The sequence below is a fragment of the Manduca sexta genome, chromosome 18 (assembly GCF_014839805.1).
Source record: "Manduca sexta isolate Smith_Timp_Sample1 chromosome 18, JHU_Msex_v1.0, whole genome shotgun sequence".
Taxonomy (NCBI): domain Eukaryota; kingdom Metazoa; phylum Arthropoda; class Insecta; order Lepidoptera; family Sphingidae; genus Manduca; species Manduca sexta.
The window spans coordinates 1516790-1538222 of record NC_051132.1 but is presented as its reverse complement, the minus strand read 5'-3'; the positions used below and the strand labels follow the sequence as shown (position 1 = coordinate 1538222).

Genomic DNA, 21433 nt, shown 5'->3' with positions numbered 1-21433 from the left:
TAATTTAATTAAAATAAATAAAAACCTAATCCCAGCGTCTTACAAATCGCGCCACATCTCACCTATCGCGACACACATTGAGTCGCAAATAGGTATTGTTGGCTTGTTTTCACACTCCGCCACGTGGACTTTGTCCTTATAGAACCCACAGGTGACAAAAGGGTGATGTCCTGTTTTAAAAGTGACGTTATTTTATTAGCGAAAAAAAGGAAATAAAATGGCCATAATTTGATCATTGATAGGTAGTAGAGTTTTTGTATGGAAATATGACTGCTTAGAGAATAGGTTATGCTGTCAGTATTAATATAGGTAACGTACGTACGATAACAATTATGTTCAAATTTTATCAGAAATGTAATGACTATTTTAATTGTGTAATTAATTTATGAATAAATGTACGTAAACTTAGACTTGAAGAAAGCTGTATCATCATCATCATCAACGGAATGTCAACTGCTGAGTATGGGCCTCCCACAATGATTCCCAGATCGACCTATTGCAAGCAACCCGCATACAGCTCTTATACAATATAGATATTAATTTGTTTATCTTTCTCATCATAAACTCAAACAATATAAAACAATCTTCTTGTTCTTACTAACACTGGGTATTTCATCTAATTATGTTGCTCCGCGAACCAATGTCCAAAAAAACCAAACTACTTTAACTTATTTATTAAAAGGTTACAATAGTTAATCATTTTTACGTGAGTCTAACTCAGAAGGAATTAAACTGACTTAATAAACCAATTAATATAAGTTTCCCGGGCCGCTGCGGGTGGCTATTCCACCTATGATGCGTAACAATGACCTTCGCTGGTGGTCGGGCGTCCTCCGTACTTAACAATCTCAAACAATAGCTTAAAAACAATAATCCACAATCAATAAACCCACAACTCATATAAAAAGCGTAACAATCCGTCCACTAATGATTTGCGGGGAACCGGAAGCCGCCATTATCGCGAACACGCGAGCTTCCTGTCGCCGACGGAAACGGCCGCGGTAACCGTTTCCGTTCGCGTTTTTCACAGGAAACGGCCGTTAATAGTTTTACGAGCTTTGAATTGATATTTCGGGGCCAATTGATGGTGATAATTACATGGTTCCATGGTATTATTCTGGTTTATGTGATTAATGTTCATAAGCTCGCGACTATCATGTGGTGGTAACTGGTAAGCAGAGTTGTATGTTTTCGCCAAGATTAGTTCCGTTCCATAATGTTTGAAGCAGGGCTAATATACATTAGGAAAATAAATTCAACTTACGGGAAACGGACTCGTAATCTATTTTCCGAATATTTATTTCTATTTGTGTCCTGTCGTAGTGATCATAAATATTTTTTGATAATCGATGATAAAAATCTCTTAGAAATACAAACTGTCGACCTTATATCAGCCTAAACATGTTCCATAGTAACTGCGTTAAAAAAGGAAACCACGTACATATCTTTACCTCTGTTAACATTGTGCCAAAAATAATCTTTGAATAACGAATGTGTTAGAAAGTAAATTCTGTAGATATAATAGAGGTTCTAATATTTGCATGTATGCTGACGTATTAATTTAAAAGAATAGTATTCTTGATTTTGTCACTAGAATCGGTTTTTAATATTTCTCTCCGTGTAAATACCATGTAACGGACGTATTGATGGTACTCCAATAATATAATCCATGAATCCAACCAGGCGGCAAAAGCCTAGTTAGATCTTCAACGGACTGCCGAGATGAATGTCTTCAGGTTCAAATCCCAAAGACACACCTCTGACTTTTCTAAAAAATGATGTGTGTATTATTTTTGAATTATCGCTTGCTTTACGGCGAAGGTAAACATCGTGATAAAACCTGCATACCTGAGAAGTTGTTTAAGGGAATTTTGAGGGTGTGTGAAGTCTACCAACCCGCACTAGGCCAGCTTGGTGGACTAAAGACTAATCCCTCTCAATGGTACAAGAGGCCCGGTTTCAAATAAATTAAGGTTTTACGTAACCAAATACATTGTGTTTACTAAAAGTCACGGTTTTACTTTTCTTTTTATTATTTTGTAGTTTCGTGTGAATATGGCGTTTATGTCACAGTATTTCTCGCTGAAACTGTGATGTTACCACTCTGACAAGCTTCGTGTAGTGGCTTTAGGGCATTTAAAATTAAAATTACTTTTTATTAATATTTATTTCGTAACTTTACTTTTTTATTTTACGCCTATAATTAGAATAACTTATGGTAAAGTTGTTTTTACGAAGACAAGTGGTTTCATTTATTAATGCAATGTCAAAATTAGTGAACAGGCAGTTCTCGTACTTACGGCATGTAAGGTTCTCGAAATACGCGCCGTAAATCGAAACGACGTAAGTCGAAACATATTTATTAATATGTTTACATGGTTTAGGGCTAGGTTCCACAAGAACCCAAAATAAAAATAAAACTGCCTTTGCAAAAGCAAGTTCCTGAAATAATTATGTACTTATAAAATTAGTACTTATTTTTGGTTTATGTGCGTAACTTTAATAAGCGACAAATGAATTCTCCTATGCAAGAAATCGAAACAGTTGACGTATTCTTGAGGTTTAGTGTCAAAACATTGTTCAACGTAACTCGACACGACGTAAATCGAAACGACGTAAGCCGAGAAATGCCTGTATTTTACTTTATTAACCTACTGTAGAAAAAGGTAGACTTACTTAAAAACAATCAATAACCTCGTCTTAGGGGTAAGTATTAAGAATCAATACTCCAATGGAAGGGACGGTGTTCAAATTAACCACAGGCGACCCTCGCCCTTTTAATTATAGGTATCTAAAGTCTTCTACTTGCTAGTCCACTCGAACGTGAGGTCGACGCAATATTTTTCAAGCAGTAAACTTTGGCTTAGTTGATACCTGTTGCCTAATATCAACCTCTTTGGGGGGAACGTATTGATTAAATATATACTTACAGTAAATATAGTACATCCAATTCTTATTCCTTCTCCATTACGGTTGGAATATCTATAATTCTTCTCGAAATGTGACTTTGTTGACTGCATCATTTTCCATCAAGTGGTAAGTATGCTTAATAAAAAAACAAAGATAAAAAGCTAAAGGAATTATAAGTACCCAAAGTAACCACAGTATTTAGTTTAATCAATTCAATTGAACAGGCACAGTGAACTGTGAGCCAATTGGCGAGGCCGCGATTTATCGAGAGTGAGAGAGAATCACGAGTGAAAGGGACGGAATATTATAATTTTTCCCACATCATTTAATGCGGCCGCTTTTCGCAATCGTCCCAGCTTTCGCCAAAATACATTATCGTTGGACTCTGTTACACCGTTTTGTAATCTTGATTATAAAATGTATGGGTTTAGAAGGATTTTTTAAGGAATCAACAAACAAATTTCTTGTTTTGGATGAAATGTAGCGTAAAAGTGGAATATCTCCTAGGTTACTTTTATTTTGGACAATTATACAGAAGCACTTTTATATTAACAGTTTTTTGAACTTTGGCATAAAAGTAAAGCATCCGGAATAAATCTCCAATGAGTATTTACAAAAAAAACAAAAATATTTTGATTCAGGATTTGATTTTATCTACGTAACAAAGATCTACAACAATTCAGCGAATTACGCGTGACTGACGAACAAATAAATCAACAATAATTTTAATATATTCTTTCATTCAAGTACAACAAAATATCTTCACTACACCTCATGTTATATATAATGGCGTCCGATTAGAGTATTAGTTGACGAGAGGTGAATAACTCAATGTCCAAGTTGACACAACAAGGTAGTTTCCTAAGTTTGATTTTGCACATTATTTTATATGTAACAGAAAATAATAAGAAAAAGATTTTTTTTTGTGAAATCCGCATCAAAATTGGTTGAAAAATAAAATAGTTATTCATATTTGAAATATTATTAGTTAAAGTGGGAGCGTGGTGAGGTTATCGCGCTTTCTTTTTACGCATACAGCTTTATGGCCGATGACACTTGGTGACAACATTTCACTATTACTATAATTTGACTTCCCTCTCCAACAAATTTCAAAGCTTTATAACTTATTTATTATTACATGGATTTTGAAAACTCTTTTCTGATAGATTTTGGACGAAATACATTTTTGATAAATATATTTAAAGAAGTGTCAACTACCCTTTTATGCTGGCCTGTTTAAAACCATATATACACAGGCCGAGCCCAGAGCGCGACACACTTACGTGAGCAACTAGAATGAGTTTTAATACCATGTGTACGTTTGTCGCTATCCGGATATAAATATTCTACCGGGAGGGCAACGGTGTAACAGCGGGCCACATTAAAATGTAAAGTCTCGAGGAAGGACGGCTGCAGATTTAATTTCCTAAAGGCAGATCGCATCGGCCGCTGACGACTCAGCCAACAATTTTACCTTGTAAATGTATAACAATAGACTTGGTCTAGCGGGTAACGGTCTGGTAAGAGGGTCACAAGTTTGATACCGCGTCCAGGTCATGCGACATTGAATTGGAGATTTTTAGCTACAAAATGGACAGCAGTGTTGGATATGTTAATGAACATATTTTGAAGTGGGAACGGCAAAATGAAAGCCATGAAAGTTTAATGCGGGACATTTTGTGTACCTAACCTGAGGTTGCAATCAGGGACGTTTTTTGTTTTCTCAAAATAGTCTCGAACGCAGGATGGCACAAACTGAAGACCTTATACTTAAGTAAGGTATATATCCGGCGTTAGTGGCCAATTTTAATGATATTAATGGGTACTGTTGATTACACTTCACGCTCGTTGATTTCCTATTACAATATATTCTCCCGAAAAGAAGGTAATGCGCTCACAATTTCTCTACTCATGAATCAGCAAAATATTTTAAAAATCAATAAGCGCGTCTCTAATAAATCAAAATCACTAAAAATCCCCTCAAAAACAACGAAAACAATTACAAAAAGTCATCTTCAAAATTAGAAGCGAAAGGTACACGTCAACAAAGCTAAATGTATCCACGTCAGAATTGATATAAAAAATAACTTTGAAACAGTGTAATTACTCATAAAGCACGTAACCTGCGAAATTACCCCTGAACTAGGGTAATTAACCGAAAAACGGGGTAATTCACGCACGCCTCGGATAACTTTTTAATTGAATTACTTCAAGATCATTTTGATATCTGAAGAAGCATTAAATCTCTGCTTTATGACTTTTGTCTGTGAATTGATTTATGAGCTGTTATTAATATAAACTTACACCTGAACCTCGAAGAGATAAGCAGAGAGTAGAGACCTAATACAAAAAATAGAGCAACTTCATATGGTAATTTGTAGAATTTTTACAGCATTTTTTTATTGCTTCAAATGACGTGATGAGCTTGTCGTTCGCCTGATGGTAAGCGATACGACCGCCCATGAACAGCAGAAACACCATCTAACACCTTGAATTAAAAAGTATTGTTTGGTATTCCACTGCGCTCGCCATCCTGAGACATGAGATGTTAAGTGTTATTATGTCCAGTAGTTACACTGGCTACAATGTCCTTCAAACCGGAACACAACAGTGACTACACACTGCAGCATGGCGGCAGACATAGTCATTGCGTGGTACCTAGCCAGGCTGACTCTCACATATGATACCTACCACCAGTAAAGTATAGTCTAGTAAAAATACTAAAGAGCCAGGGAATTGTCCCTGATAACGATATAGTGATAGGCCTTTAGATCCTTACAGATATTAATTCAGCTTCTGCCCAACCTTTATTTATAAACGTTTGAAACTATAATTCAACTCACTTAATACTTCATTAACGTATCTCAAAGCGAGTACACAAAACCTAAACCACCCACAAATATCCAATACCATCTCGCATTGCATAAATTAGCATTATACATGCCGAAGTGCATCGCCCGGGAACCGAACTGGCGCGCGGGTGCAACAACCCCCACGTTCTCGCCGAACGTATATTGTGAAGCGAAGAACGCCGGGCACGCGGTCTATCTTTTATTCGACGAGGCTTTGTCGTAAGTTAAAAACTTTAGCGGGGATTAAAACATTTAAAACAGACATAATAAGGAATAAGATAATTAGATCCCGCACGAAAGTAGACGATGTTACAACAAGGATAAAGAAACTAAAATGGAAATGGACAGGACACATTGTAAGAGGAATAGAAAAATGGAACAAAAGCATTCTATTTTGGTATCCCAGAAATGCAAAACGTAAACCGGGCAGGCAGTTACGAAGATGGGAAGACGATGTTAAGATAACAGCGGGGAAAACATGGACCAGAACAGCGCTCGACAGGATAAAATGGCAAGAATTGGAGGAGGCCTTTGCCAAAGTGGGGCAAACAGACCGAGATGTCGATGTCTAGTAACTAACAACTAGACTTACAACTACTAACATGCTTTGTAAATTATGTGTCTGAATAAAGGCTATTATTATTATTATTATAAAACATTTAAAAGGCTAAAAGTAATGATTTTTTATGTTTACGCGAATGTTACCCATTGAAATGAAAGTATATACAGATTTTATCGTGTTTTTTTATATTATAACTTTCTCCCAACGTGATGTAAATGTCGTGTGGTTCAAACGCTGAAACTAGATTGTTTCTTATTTAGTAAATATATTATCTCGATTATGTGGAATTTAAAAAAAAACTTAATTTTAACATTTTTTCTATTATTTATATAAATGACAACTATACTCAAAAACATACGAGAAACAATTCAATCAATAAACTTTATTAATCCCGCTGCCGCTTATCACGACGCTGTCGCTCATGACTTAACCAGACGCGTAATAAAAGAAGGAATGCGAAAAAATATGCGGCTTATATACTAGGCTTAAGGAGCAAAGTTCACCACGAGAAAGAATTAAACTTTAATATTGAAGGTTTATGTCATTTAATTACAATTTATACGCGATGAGCGTTTTATTCGCCCGCCCTAATGAAATTTTGGGCCGTAAACTTTTGTTAGGGTTTTTAGATGGTGTAACATCTAATTCAATAATAATGTTTTTGTATCATGACTATTGTCCAACTATGAATTTATTTATTTTTTAATATTGCTCGTGTGGACACCAGATGTCGCATGTAGTACCTCCTGGTGGTAGGTGTCTCATATGTGAGAGTCCGCCTGGGTAGGTACTATTGGAATGTCTATTAATATCCGTCAACAGCAGTGTATTTGAAGGACATTGTAGCTAGTGTAACTGGACATAAGACTTAACATCTCATGTCTCAGGATGGCGAGCGCAGTTGATACCAACCAATACTTTGTAATTCAAGGTGTTGATGTTTCTACTGTATATGGGCGGTCGTATCGCTTACCAACAAACGGCAAGCTCGTCTCGTTATTCAAAGTAATGAACAAATTAGCTGAGTAACGTTGTGAGTATGGGCCTTAGTGTTAATCGACAGCGTAGTGTACAAAGTCTACAATTTCTTTACTATTTGCATTATCTTTACATTTGCTACGATAACTAATCCCTATAGACTCTAGGCATTGTTTCACAAAAGCGATGAAATAATTTAACTTAGTAATAGCCTTCAGAGTTATTTTTTTATGAATAATTAAACTTTTATAATGAATATAAAATGATATTTGTTTTTGTTATAACAAGTTTTGTAATGGCTTGTCATGGCAAAAGTTGCGAAATGGTACGCAGAGATTATTTACAGTAATTTTATGTTGGAGTTATTTTTTTTATGCGGAAAATTGCTGGATTTTGAGGTAATGTTGATTTCGGAATTCACCAGTCTATCTACAATGTTTCTTTTATTTTAAGACATATTAAGTATAAATATAATATCGATATTTATATGGTGTTTAGGCTATTTTTTAATTTAGCTTGGTCTTTGGGGGAGGTCTCTGTTCACCAATGGACTTTATATGGCTCATGACATTGATGATAATAGCTTATACGTGTAGAAAGATTCATCGGCATGTTAAAAAGTCTTGACGCTTGAAATCCTTGATTCGATTACTGGCTAAGGAAAATATGTTTATTTATTTATTTAATAATAACAGCATACATATCGTTAACTCTAGACAATATTGAAAGTAAACAATTCGCTGATATGCATGCCACTTTCAGGCATACTTAACACTTGCAATTTGTTGTTAGTGCAGGTTTTTTATTTTTAACATAGGTATTAATAGTTAATAGTCTACTAAATACAATATCTGACGACGATCATTCACCCAAACAGTGAGAACACAACATGCACTTATACCTACCTATGGAAAACACAGTCGTAAACTTACAAAATCAAAACGGGATTGAAAACCCTGCCTTATACAGGCTGTTCCAATTAACCAAATCATATAAATAAATCATTTCCGATATAAATTAATAGTCGAGCCGTCAATTACACATCGAATCAAGTCGCCTACCTTCAAGTCCTAACTAGCTCAGTTCGGTCTAGACTTGTGCGGTCGACTGTGTAAGTTTTGGAGTCAGTAACAGATGTTACTTTAAGACAGATGACGTGTTCCAAATATGAACAAAAATGTGAATTTGGAATTTTGTTGTAATTTAAATGTTGTTTGTGTGAAATTTGAATTTAGAATTTGATTGTTATTTATGTGTTGTTTTTTAGGAATTAAAATTTGTTTTGTATAACTTATAATCATAATTATATAACCCAAAAATAAACATAATATATTTTTGTTACAATACGTTATGAGAACTTTTAATTTGTCATATTATGACATTAATGTAGCTAAATGCGCCTCTGCCTAGCCTTACACAAATAAAGGGGTGAAATGATGTATGCATTAAAATAAAACTATTTTGCAGATTTTATCACGATAAAATCTGCAACATTTATATTAATGCCTATTTTTCGCATACACATAAGAAATCATTACGTATGTTTAAATTCCTAAAATAGACCATTTAAACATTCCTTTGACGATCTGTTGTACCGTCATTTCAATATTTAGTGTGATAAAACATTTCTCAATAAGTCAATGTCCATCACGAATTCTCAAAAAATCTTTCCAGTACGTTATACGCTGTTAAACCCTACATGTATATTTAATTTCCGCACTGAAACTTCAAAGAGAAGGGACTGTTAAATAATTCACAATAACTTCGGCGAAAACTAGTGACTACACGTTATATATAGGGAATATTTTATTCCCGTCTCCTTTATAATTGGGTCATCAATTTTAATAGCCGCCTTTGGAGGCAGGTTGCTTTTCAGGGTTCCGTAGTCTATACGTTTTTTTTATTATTAGAACGCACTAAGTAAAATAATGCCTTTGTTATATACATTATAAATATAAACCTTCCTCTTGAATCACTCTATCTATTAAAAAAAAACCGCATCAAAATCTGTTGCGTAGTTTTAAAGATTTAAGCACACATAGGGGCAGAGAAAGCGACTTTGTTTTATACTATGTAGTGAAGATCTTTATGCATAATTGATCTATGGTAGTTTTTATATATTCTTAGACGTTTGTCAATCTAAATCTATACTATTATATAAAGCTGAAGAGTTTGTTTGTTTGAACGCGCTAATCTCAGGAACTACCGGTCCAAACTGAAAAATTCTTTTTGCGTTGGATAGCCCTTTGTTCGTGGAGTACTATAGGCTATACATCATCACGCTATACCCAATGGGAGCGGAGCAGTAATGGCTAATCTCAGGAATTACCGGTCCAAACTGAAAAAATATTTTTGCGTTGGATAGCCCTTTGTTCGTGGAGTACTATAGGCTATATATCATCACGCTATACCCAATAGGAGCGGAGCAGTAATGGCTAATCTCAGGAACTACCGGTCCAAACTGTTTTTTTTTTTTTGTGTTGAATAGTCCTTTGTTTGTGGAGTGCTAAAAGTTATATATCATCACGCTATGACCAATAGGAGCGGAGCAGTAATGGCTAATCTCAGGAATTACCAGTTTGAACTGAAAAATTCGTTTTGTGTTGGATAGCCCTTCATTTATGGAGCGCTATAGGCTACATATCATCACGCTATGGCCAATAGGAGCGGAGCAGTAATGGCTAATCTCAGGAACTACCGGTTTGAACTGAAAAAATATGTTTGTGTTGGATAGCCCTTTGATCCCGGAGTGCTATAGGCTATATATCATCACGCTATGACCAATAGGAGCGGAGCAGTAATGAAACATGTTGCAAAAACGGGGAAAAATTATTAGTTTTGAGAACTTCCGTTGCGTGCGCTGCGTACACGGTTAAAGTTATGCAACACTGATGTATGACGGGATTGTTCCTCTTAAAAAGTTCTAAAAAATATATTATAAAACAAAGTCCCCCGCTGCATCTGTCTGCCTGAACGTGTTAAACTCAAAAACTACCCAACGTTTTAAGATGAAATTTGGTATGGAGACAGTTTGAGACCCTGGGAAGAACATAGGCTCCCGGGAAACTACTACTTTTATAACGGAAAACTTTAGCCTGAAAAACTTTATAACGCGGGCGGAGCCGCGGGCAAAAGCTAGTAATTAATAAAACCGTGGTCCATGAAATAGCTGTATTAATTAATTACATGTAAAAATATAACAGCCTTCATTTCCGAAGGGGTCGGCAGAGGTATTAAGACACCCACGTCCGCTGTGTGTTCTATCCTGATTTCATAGGAGACAAAGTTATCGCTATATTGGGCACAAAATCTACACTCAGGATTCATACTAAAAAGAAAAACTCAATCCCGTGGTCGACACGGGATTCTAACCCGGGATATCAGAACGATAATCGTGCCGCTGTGCGCTGCGACGTTGTTTTATATATTGATAATAGACACAAAATGTTGAGCTGCGGAACCGACGGTGCCTCATGCGACTCGTATCGGACCGGTTTTTCTTTCGATGAAGTTGATTTGCAGCCTGTCCGTTAGTGATAAGAGAGTTTATGGTTGAGCGTATCGAGTCAAGTAAAGAAACAAAGGATTCAAGTAAAGAGACAAAGTTTCCTCTTTATAAGGTAAGTGTAGAATTCAAAAATGTTTCCCGTGAAGCAAAGTCTTAGTAGTGATTGTTGGGTCTATCTATTTCTAATATTATTTTACACAAACCTACTCAAAAGTTTGTTCACGAAGGGGTAGACAGAAGCGTTATAATTCTACTTACATTTTGAACTGAACTCCTATTTATTTTATGTCACAGATGTGAGTCTATTATTATATTGGCCACTATTTTTTAATTCTGGATTCTCACATAATTTGCCAATGAAAAATAGTACTATTAGGTATGTTCTGCGACCTGACAATCAAACCCAGAACCCCACGGTTCACAACTGAATTTTGGATCATCTGCACCTTATGGTAAGTAGAGTAGTCCAGATAGTGGTCGCCTGACGAGAAATGATTACCCTGCCTAAAATAAATAAATATACAAAATCAATATTATTCTCGTAAATAACTAATTTGCTGGTAAGCAAGCCCATTACAAATACCTAAGACCTAATAAATGACTAATAATTAAACGCCTATCAGCCTATTACTGGATAAATGAATAAATATTAATGGAGGCGATAATTTAAATTGATTAAAATGTACGGCGGAGCTCTTCTGCAAAGGTTAAAGGTGAAATAAATCTGCTGCCGAAGATTTCAAAGGGTGTGGCTATGAGATATTCTGAATCGACTCGGAGATTCCCCGGGAAGGTATATGTAGCGAGATGAGTACCTATATTAGATGCGCCTCTATCTACCCTTTTAGGGTCTTCAATCTTCAATCCGATTCCGAGAACGAACCAATAAAAATAAGTAAGAAAAAGCATGTCAACAAAAATTTTGATCTGATTGGTAAATTTTTGAGATAGATTGAAAAAGCGATTGAGATCGTTTATCGAAAACGGCGGATAGTGTTATTTATTTATTGTTTCGGATGACCAGTAGATGATGCACAGTAACAATACAAGCAAAAAAACAATACGCATACAACATTAGCTAAATTCTGTGCTTTTCCAGTAGGCAACCACAGCTTACATGTATTAGCTTACACCACTAAATAGTTTACAACAAATTTTATAGGAAAACATTTCGTAAGAGTGTATAACATAGGATTTAAATTCAATAATTAGGTATACAAACTAATGAGAAGTATTACTATAAAGTGAGACTTCATTTTGTTCTTAAATGCATGAATTTTTCGTGAAATATATCTATATCAAGTGACCGTGAAAGATAGTTATACAATTGCATCATCCGTGTTATTGGTGAGGTTGTCCCCAAGTTTATTGTGTTGTAACACTGTTATCCCAGTAAACGCAGAATGCATACGTTCCTCAAACCGTTAAAAAGCCCGCGCTGCCCTAATTCCCTTTTAGGACGCCCCTTTTGTGAGCAGTTTGGGAATTTCCCCGCACAACCCGCACGAGAATTTACAAACCGTGACAGATATTTTAATCTACGGATCATATGGTAATGTTCTAAAAATGTTCCTTTAATGGAGTTTTTTTGATGAGTTTAAAGTGATTGTTATATGGTTTAATTGTTCTTAATGTATTATTATTGAGCTTATGGTAATCCTTTTATTGGCACACATAGAATGTGACTTTAATACTTTGTATTAGAAATTAGAAATGTGTGGACTGTTGGAGAAACTTATTTAAATATATAAATAAATTATTATGGATGAGAAGGATAATATGTTTTGTTTTCATTTAAAAACACTTTGTACATAATGCACAATTTCTGATCCCGATCATAAATATTCACTTAACAATCTCCGGAAAAATCATTACTGTAGATCAGTTCATGCGATTTTTATCAATTCAATTGTATCACTAATAAGATCCTTGAGATCAATAAGGTATTAATCAGGGTAACACCAGACCAAAAACATTCTACCAATTTATTAACGCTACGGTAAATCATTTCTAGTATTACTAAGGACACGTATAAGATCGAAGCAAGATATCTGATTATGGTAGTCGACCAGAACAATACCAGGCAAAAGAACACTTTTTTTACTGCATACAGGCTTGCGTTTGACCACTATCTCGCCTGATGGTAAGTGATGATGTGGTCTTCGGTGGAGTATGTTTGCCTAGAAGATACCTATTCACTCGTGACTTGAAGATGCCCAGGTTATAAATATCGCGAAATAGAAACTCTGGCAAAGAGCCATTCTTTAGCAGTACATATGATAAATGTAGAGCTAAAACGCTTCGAGCAACATGTAGTCTAGTTACACACTTAAATATAGTTCCACGTGTTTTATAGTTATAAATGAATTATCCCCACGTACCTTGCACTGTGGGAATTGCTCTGGAGGCCGGCTTACCCTCCATCCCAGGAGTGGCGGGATGCAGACGAGCGCGCTCATTAGCCACACAGCGGCTATCATGAGAGCCGCGCGCGCCGGCGTCCGCTTCTTCAGGTAGTCTACCGCCTGGAACAAGGAAACAAGTGGTTCAAACAAACGTTTAGTTATCGACTTCTACTGGTAGGTTACTCGTAGGCAAAGGGCTGTTTAGGTAGGTACAACCACTATGCCTAGCCCGGGGATCGAACCCAAGACCTCAGCTCTCCTCGCACTGTTACTACGCCACAAAGACAGTCACGAAGTAATTAACCCGTCATGACTTGTCAAACAGCTACGCGTGTGACGGAAAAATAACCTTATTATGTAGTATATAAGGTTATAATCCCGTGACACACGCAAATGTCATGTAGCTGTCTTGGCTCGCCGGCGAGCCACGAGAGACCAAGAGTTAAATTAGTAATAAGAGTGTAAATAAAATGAAATGAAATGATTTATTTGAATCTGTAAAATATTATACATTATTTAGATTCCGTCAGTATTAACTCTATCACCAGTTCGGAAAGCAGTTCTTACCAGAGAAGAACGGGCAAGAAACTCTGGTGTTGCTCTTTTAAATCAGTTTAGGGTAAAGACTACATACAGTACATGATAAAGTGAGAAGAGAAAAAAAAAGTTTAGAGCATTTCATTTATAGGCTCGTGAAATAACGAATAAATTAATTTAAATTTTTATATGACTGCACAACCCTCTGAGGAATCATGAAATTTCTCTATTATCCTTATAATTATTTCCTCCCAGCACCTCTAGCAATTAGAAATTAGAAATTGTAAGCGAAATGGGCAGAACAGTCCACACAAGCAGCACCCGTTCACGAGTATGACGCATGTGCCAGCCATCGGCCTCCTCAACCATATTGTAGGGAAGTGGCCGACCCGTCACACGACGTCGCCGCAGGTACAGACAGTTAGAGAGTATTTCATACCCAAGTCGCTTACAGTTATATTACAAATATACAAATGTATATCCCAGCTATTTGAATAAATGTCTACTCTACAATAAATCAAAGTAATCCAAACTATTTTTCAATAATCACCTAACGATAGTATATTTTATAAGTTACACTAGAAAACTTAGAAATTCCAATAAAAAATCCAATTTTAGATATCAAACTGCAATAATAGAAAATTATTTGTCAATAAAATTTCAGATCGTTTAAATTCGCAAATTAATTAAATTCTGACGAAACAGCATGTGGCTTATTTTTATACCTTATTGTTTAAATAAAGTTTCACGTTTTAAAATCAATTAATTTTGTTAATTGATTTGTTTTTTTATTGACAAGTGCGATGTACTTTGTTACAAACACTAAGTTCAGAAACGTTGGAGAAATTTCTGTGTCTTGTTATAAAAAGAATTAACATTGTTCAACTGATTATTAAGACATGAGATGTAAAGTCTATTATGTCCAGTAGTTACACTGGCTACGATGTTCAAACCGGAACACAACAGTGGCTACACACTGATGCTTGGCGGCAGAAATAGACATTGCGGTGGACATCCAGGCAGACTCTCACATACTAGCGACCTACCACCAATAAATCTCAAAAACAATGTCCCCTTATCGACATTTTCCCACACTTTCAAATGCAATGACAACCTGAAAGGCGCGACCTAATTCTTTTTCACTTATATTCAATCGCAGTTAATTTCCAGCTTGTCTTGGCTAGCAGTTAGTCTTCGGTATTAAATTAGAGTTCCGCGATAACCGACGCAGTTTCCTAAGTCGAAGTAAAATGTATTTTATGAAATCGGACGGCGAATTTTCTTGAATTTTAACTTCTAATAACATTCGTGACGCAGCGTTACAGTTTGTTGTCGAAAAATATTAGTTTCAATTCTAAAACGAATAAAATTGTATTAAAAGGAATAAATTTAAAAGTTCTGGATACGTTATATAAGGAACATTATAGACCGTAGGTTCTTTAGGAATGAAGCCAATTTCTCTGGACCACTGCAGAATATAACCCTTATTATAAATGATATAAAGAATTAGAAATACACGTCATTTTTTAATTTCAAAATGATTCCGTATCCCTTGCGTTATTTCGCGTTGCAGTATACGTTATGTATTATTTCAGTAAACTAATGTAAATAAATTTGAACATCGCTTCGTCAGCATATTTAGAACTAACATATGGCAGCATAACCCTTAGTGATAGGTGTAATGTATGTGTGTGTGTGTGTTTTGTTATTGCCTTAGTAGGCGAACGAGCGAGCGATCCGCCTGATGGTAAGCAGCATCCGCGGTCCATGGAGTAAAGCAATGCCAGAGGCACAGACAAGCCGTTGCCTACCGGGAGGTGAGCACTCTTTAAACCGTTTAAAGAAGGACAAGTCATAGCGCTCGGGGAACACCGATGTAGGGAGTCCATTCCAAAGTTGTGTACGTTTAGTGCGCGTCTTTATTTATTTATTTGTAACTAGTTGATCCGACAGACGTTGTCCCGTCTTAACTATGAATTTGCAGCGCGTATTCTGTCAATCGTTGACAGTTGTTTCAAACAATCAACAGTTACATAAAATTAATATTTTCGTTAAGTTTTCTTAAATTTTCTAAACTTCCGCTAGCTTTGATTTTTTTTTTTCATAAAAACCTTCTCCTGGCAATAACAAACACTACAAAAAAATTAGTGAAATCGGTCCAGCCGTTCACGCATGATGGCGTGACCAAGGGAAATAGGGATTCATTTTTATATATATAGATAAGGGACACCAACAGCGCCACATATTACATCATTCAATACAAAAAAGCTATAAGGTACAGCATCTGATACGTGTGCTAATAGGTCAACACACACAGTGAACACGTAACTGAGTTAGAAGCCCATCTTTTTCTTCTTCTTCAGCCTATATAATCACCCAATGCTGAGTGTAAGCCTCTTGCAATGCACGCCAGGTTGTTCTGTCCAGGGCAGTCCTTATCCAGCTTCGTCCCGCCACGTTGACCAGGTCGTCAGTCTACCTCATTGAAGGTCTGCCCCGGTTTCTATAACCAGTTCTTGGTCTTTGAAGAAGCCCATCGCTTTGTTTAAAAAAGTGCATAGGCATGAAACAGATATATCACAGCGAGATAATAAAATCAAATCAAACTTATGCAGTACTGGAAGTCAGTGCCGCAGCTGTTCTGGAAACAATTTGTCATACTCAAATCATATTTTCCCTAGAATATTACCGAACTTTAAAGTCAGCGATGTCGGGCGGCTGGAAGCGACGTTTCCATGAATTCGAAGTGAGATCAAATTGGTTGGGAATATCTTATTTATGCCTGGAAGTGGTATTTTTTTTTTTGTATGGTTTTATGTAACTTAATATACTATGTTAATAGAGTTTTAATGTATGGATTGTTATGATATACCAACAGGTGGATAGCTGTACATTTTATATTACACGTTTCAAAATTAGTGAAATCGCAAACCTAATAAACATAACATAGGTTATAAGAATCATGAACTACAATAAAAAAATTACGTAGAACAATTAAATTAGTTACATGATCCGCCTTTAGCAACTTCTTCCACGTCGTTAATCATTATGCCGGGTAAAATATCTTAAACACCACATAAACTGTTGACCAGGGAATCGAAACCAAAACCTCCAGATAGAAAGATAAATCAACCACGCTTCCTAAACTATTAACCATATCCAGCAACTCTACGAAACGCGAAACTAAGTAAACCAACGTCCTCGTGTGAAATATGAAATTTCTCCTTTGCGGTTGTCTCAAAAGATTTGCATTTTTGACGCGAGAGCTCGCGTACTTGTGGGAACGACAAATGGGATTCAGTTTCATTTTACGGGATTATTTACCTTGTATAGATTTTTATTCCTGAAAGTGGGTTGGGTGAAGTCTTGAGACTAAAGTGGCAATTTTGACATACATGACAACATTTTCTGTGTGATAGTGGAGCCGGGTTACGTGTTTGTCGGCCGTCGCTAAGAATATGCCGGACTGTCATATGAATGTTATTAAATTAAAATACTTTATTTATCACATAGGCGAACAATTTTGCACTTATGATACGTCCAAAGAATGTTTAGGAATACCAACTATTATTTCTAGATAACAATTAAAATTACTTATATAACTATGAAAAGTCATAGTTATATAAGTATATTTATATAACTATGGACATTTTTAAATAAGGGATAAAATTTATAAGGAATAATAAGGTATAAATCAAAATAACCAGCTCGGGCTGGCAAGTAGGGGGAAATAAAGCGATAACTCGTCGCGATCCTCGCCGGTGAGGACATAAGCCATAACCTAGCTAACCTACCAGCCTTTGACTAGCTATCTAAGTGTTGAATACAGAAAACTATCTCCAAGATGTACACCCACATAACTTGTACAATAAACTATTTCAACCCAAAATCCAAACCCAGAACTTTCCAATCTAAAACAATAGTTAATCTTTGAAATTACGAGACTTCAACATTTCAGAAACATTAAACTGAAAATGCCTTATATTTTTGTTTCCGTCCGGCCTGAGGCGACTGGTTCTCTCCAAATCAACCTCAACTTTGTAATTCTGTGCTGTAGCTGCGGGGCGTTTGGTTCGATTCCCGACAGTGTTCTTGACATTGTTTTCTTCGCTTCAAGATTTTCTTTTAGTTTGTATTTGGATCATGCGGCTGTTCGTGTAGTGCCGTTTTGGTTTGCACGAAACTTTAGGGCGTAGGCTTTGTGCCTAGGAAGGAAAATTAGTTTAGTGCTTCTAGACTTGTTTGGGTTATTTTCATTTGAAATATGCTAGGTCTGGTGATAGACACTCTTTATATTGAGATGGAAATATGGTTTGGCAAGATTGAATTGATTTTAAACATGAACAAATGAGTATATTTACTTATTTTACTGCCCACGTATATCCCTGAGTTTTTCAAACGAAATACAGAAGAAGAATGAATAGTTTAATAAAACATTGTACATTTTAAAATTAATTAAAAATAAACTTCTGTACGTTGTGTTAGGGCGCTTTCAAATCAACCGCGCGGCCGTAGCTCTGCAGTCGCGAGGCAATGTAAAGCCATAAGAATTGCCAAAACTTAAAAAACCTAAGAACGCCTTCAATTTACCGCTAAGTGCCGCGCGTCTAATGTGACTTTTTTAAAATGTATTTACGTTGCCGCGCGACCGCCGCGCTGTTGTCGCACGGCGAAAGTGAAGACGCCCTTAGAGTTTATTTTTAATTATCCAATATCCCCAGATTACGGCTATTTAGCTCATTAATTTACAGATTATTCTAATTTAGACGTCGTGTTATAATTATGAATTTTATTAAAGAAAACGCTTACAATAAATTAATTCTTAAGCAAATTATTGCGACTAATTTTACAAGACTTCCAAGATTTTCTAGTATTTTTTTTTAAATCGAATGAAAAGACGTGCAGCTTGCCTAATGTAAGTTTCAATATTGATCATATACACTAACAATTACCTAGAATCTCCGATTGTATGACACTATTATATTATGCTCGTCAAAAATAAATGTGACTGGATTTTTGCATATTAAAAAAAATACTCAGTCACAGCTCGGATTCAGGAAGTTGGCGATGTGATACCCTGTGCCTCGGAAAGCACGTAAATTCGTTGGTCTTGCGCCTAATCTCTCTCCGGCCATGTCGGACTGCCGTCTTCCCGGACTATGCGGGTGAAGGAACAGGGAATGCACCTGTGTATTGCGCACACACTTGTGCACTATAATATCTCCTGCTTTCCTGGCTGATCTCCGTTGAGATTGGCCGTGGCTGAGATTAGGCTAAGAGGATTCATTCGTGCTCATCACGGTGATACATTAGACTTTAAAAACACAATGATTGACTTACGGCCGTTTCCAATAAATGATCCCAATCTAAATCTCTGATCCGATGCCGAGAATGAACCAATCAAAATACGTCATTTGTAAGTATGTTTAAAAAACGTTGGTCTGATTGGTCCATTTTCGCGAAGAATTGAAAAATGCGAATTGGATAGTTTATAAAAACAGCGGTTGATGGCAGACACGTAGTTTAGTAAATACAGTATACATATAATCAGACGGAAACTAGTATATTCAAAATATATTAAAACAATCCAAATTAAATTAAAACTATTTTATGAATTTTAACGTGTTTTTGTTTTCGTGACCACGAAGGCTGCAGTCTTCGAAACGTCGGGAGAAAATAATAATATAGAAACCGCGATAAAATATGCAAAAATGTTTTATTTTAATGTTGGAACATTCGCGTAAACATAAGAAATCATTAATTCGATTTAAATTAAATAATTTTTATCTTCCTGATTTTGATATAAATTAATCCCCAAAAACACTTTTACAACTAAAACAAAACTGTACAAATATTGCAAATTAAATGGAGCAAGAAATGTAATCAAAGAAAATAAACTACAAAAATGTTCGCTCATAGATCAAGATTTTTTGAGGTGTTATAAATAATTTATCACGTAGCTTTTTCCTCGAGGCCTTGGGTGAGGACAATTATCATTTATTCTGGTTCTTTTTAGATTTTTTTTAGGTGAACGACCGTCGTCTTATGCTGGGTTGTTAAGTTGAAATCTGGCTCTAGATGACTTTTGAACACTATTGGCCAACGGACGCATTTTATTATTATTATATATTCTCATGTACCTTTACTTATCATATGTGTAACTGTGTTCGCCTACGTGATGAATAAAGCATTTTGCAAAATGATTTCTTATGTTTATGCGAATGTTAAACATTACGGATCAGTAAAATAGTTTTTATTTTGGTAAAGTATTTTTTTTATTTTATTTTAAACTCGTACATACAGACTGAAAAAAAAAAATAGTGTAGACCGGTGGTTTAAAATAAAATATTGCAGAGGTTCCTTACATAACAATGTAGTAACTAAGAAAGAATCTTTATCTAAAGAGGTTGAAATCTATCCATGCACTATGATAAGTATTAATTAAACAAAAAAAAATGTTAGCTTCTTTTAATTTCATATGTCTAATCTATACTAATACATATTTAGATGAAGTTTGTGTGTTTCTTTAAACACGCTAATCTCAGGAGCTACTAAACCGATTTTGATTTTTTTTCACGAATAAGAAGTTATATTACATCAGAGTGCTCTAGGCATAATAGATTAAAAATTTAATATATTATAAAGGGAACATTTTAATATATTATAAAGGGAAAATATTTATCTTTAAAAAATAAAAGCTTATAATAGCTTGTATATGATATAAATAATATTGTACGGGAAATTTTAAATAGAACTTTCTAGAAATATTGCAAAGTATCCTTTAAGTTTATCAAATACGTAATCACCGCTGTGCATAATGCTTCCCGGCTTCCCTCAGGAGCGAAATTTTTAATTACCCAATTTATCATAGAAAACTTACTTGCCCGTAAAATATGTTTACAGCATTTTTTCTTTACAGTGTTTTGAACTAATTATCTCTTTGTTTTTATAAAGCATAGTTTTACCTTTTCTATTGCGCTTTGTAACTGAAAGTGACCTGCTGTGGAACCGATGAGTTTATGTTCGATTCCCAGACCGAGTACTCGAGTTTTGTGTAAGAATTTACATAGAAAAACACATTAGCGATTGGAAAGTGTACATTGTAACCAAAAAAACAGCTTAATACCTATGTAATTATGAGACGGAAATAAACTTGTAAATTGCATAAACGTATCTTATTAGAACTTTAAACCGTCTGTGGTAGAATATATTTAATATCCGTTACACTTCACTTACCATCAGCCAGTGGTACTTTGACGTGCGCGCATTGGCGAATGGTGAAATTTTCCAAGAGAGAAGCCGACATCATAATATACTGGTACTGATATGTATGAATGCACTGCAAATTGTTGAAGCCCAGAAGAATTGGGTGATATGTAACCTACGCCACTGCGTGCGCATATAAAAAAATTTTAACATTAATTTTATTTTAGTGAAGAATGTTAATAAACAAAACTTTCAAAGCGTTATAAAAATGTTGAATTAGTTCCGCTACTTTCGTGGCGTAGCATAGTTCACTTAACCTACCCTTTACTGAACAATAGCGTGAGCTTACATACGTCTACATATCCAAGTAAATACCCGACCGAGTGCGGCCTCATCATTTCCCACTTGTCTGTTCATACTTGAAACAAATATACTGCCGTACTTACTCCCTTAAGCAAAGAACCCTCCAAGTTAA

General features: G+C 35.6%; 1 protein-coding gene across 1 annotated transcript in view; it reads right to left on the bottom strand.

Annotated features, from left to right (window-relative positions):
* The window catches only part of LOC115447622 (alpha-2Da adrenergic receptor), a 386941-nt gene that overhangs the window by 154587 nt on the left and 210921 nt on the right, over positions 1-21433 (bottom strand). Inside the window, exon 3 of the mRNA XM_037440030.1 lies at positions 13192-13335. Coding sequence (XP_037295927.1) covers positions 13192-13335 — 144 coding nt within the window. The remainder of the gene's footprint in view (positions 1-13191; positions 13336-21433) is intronic.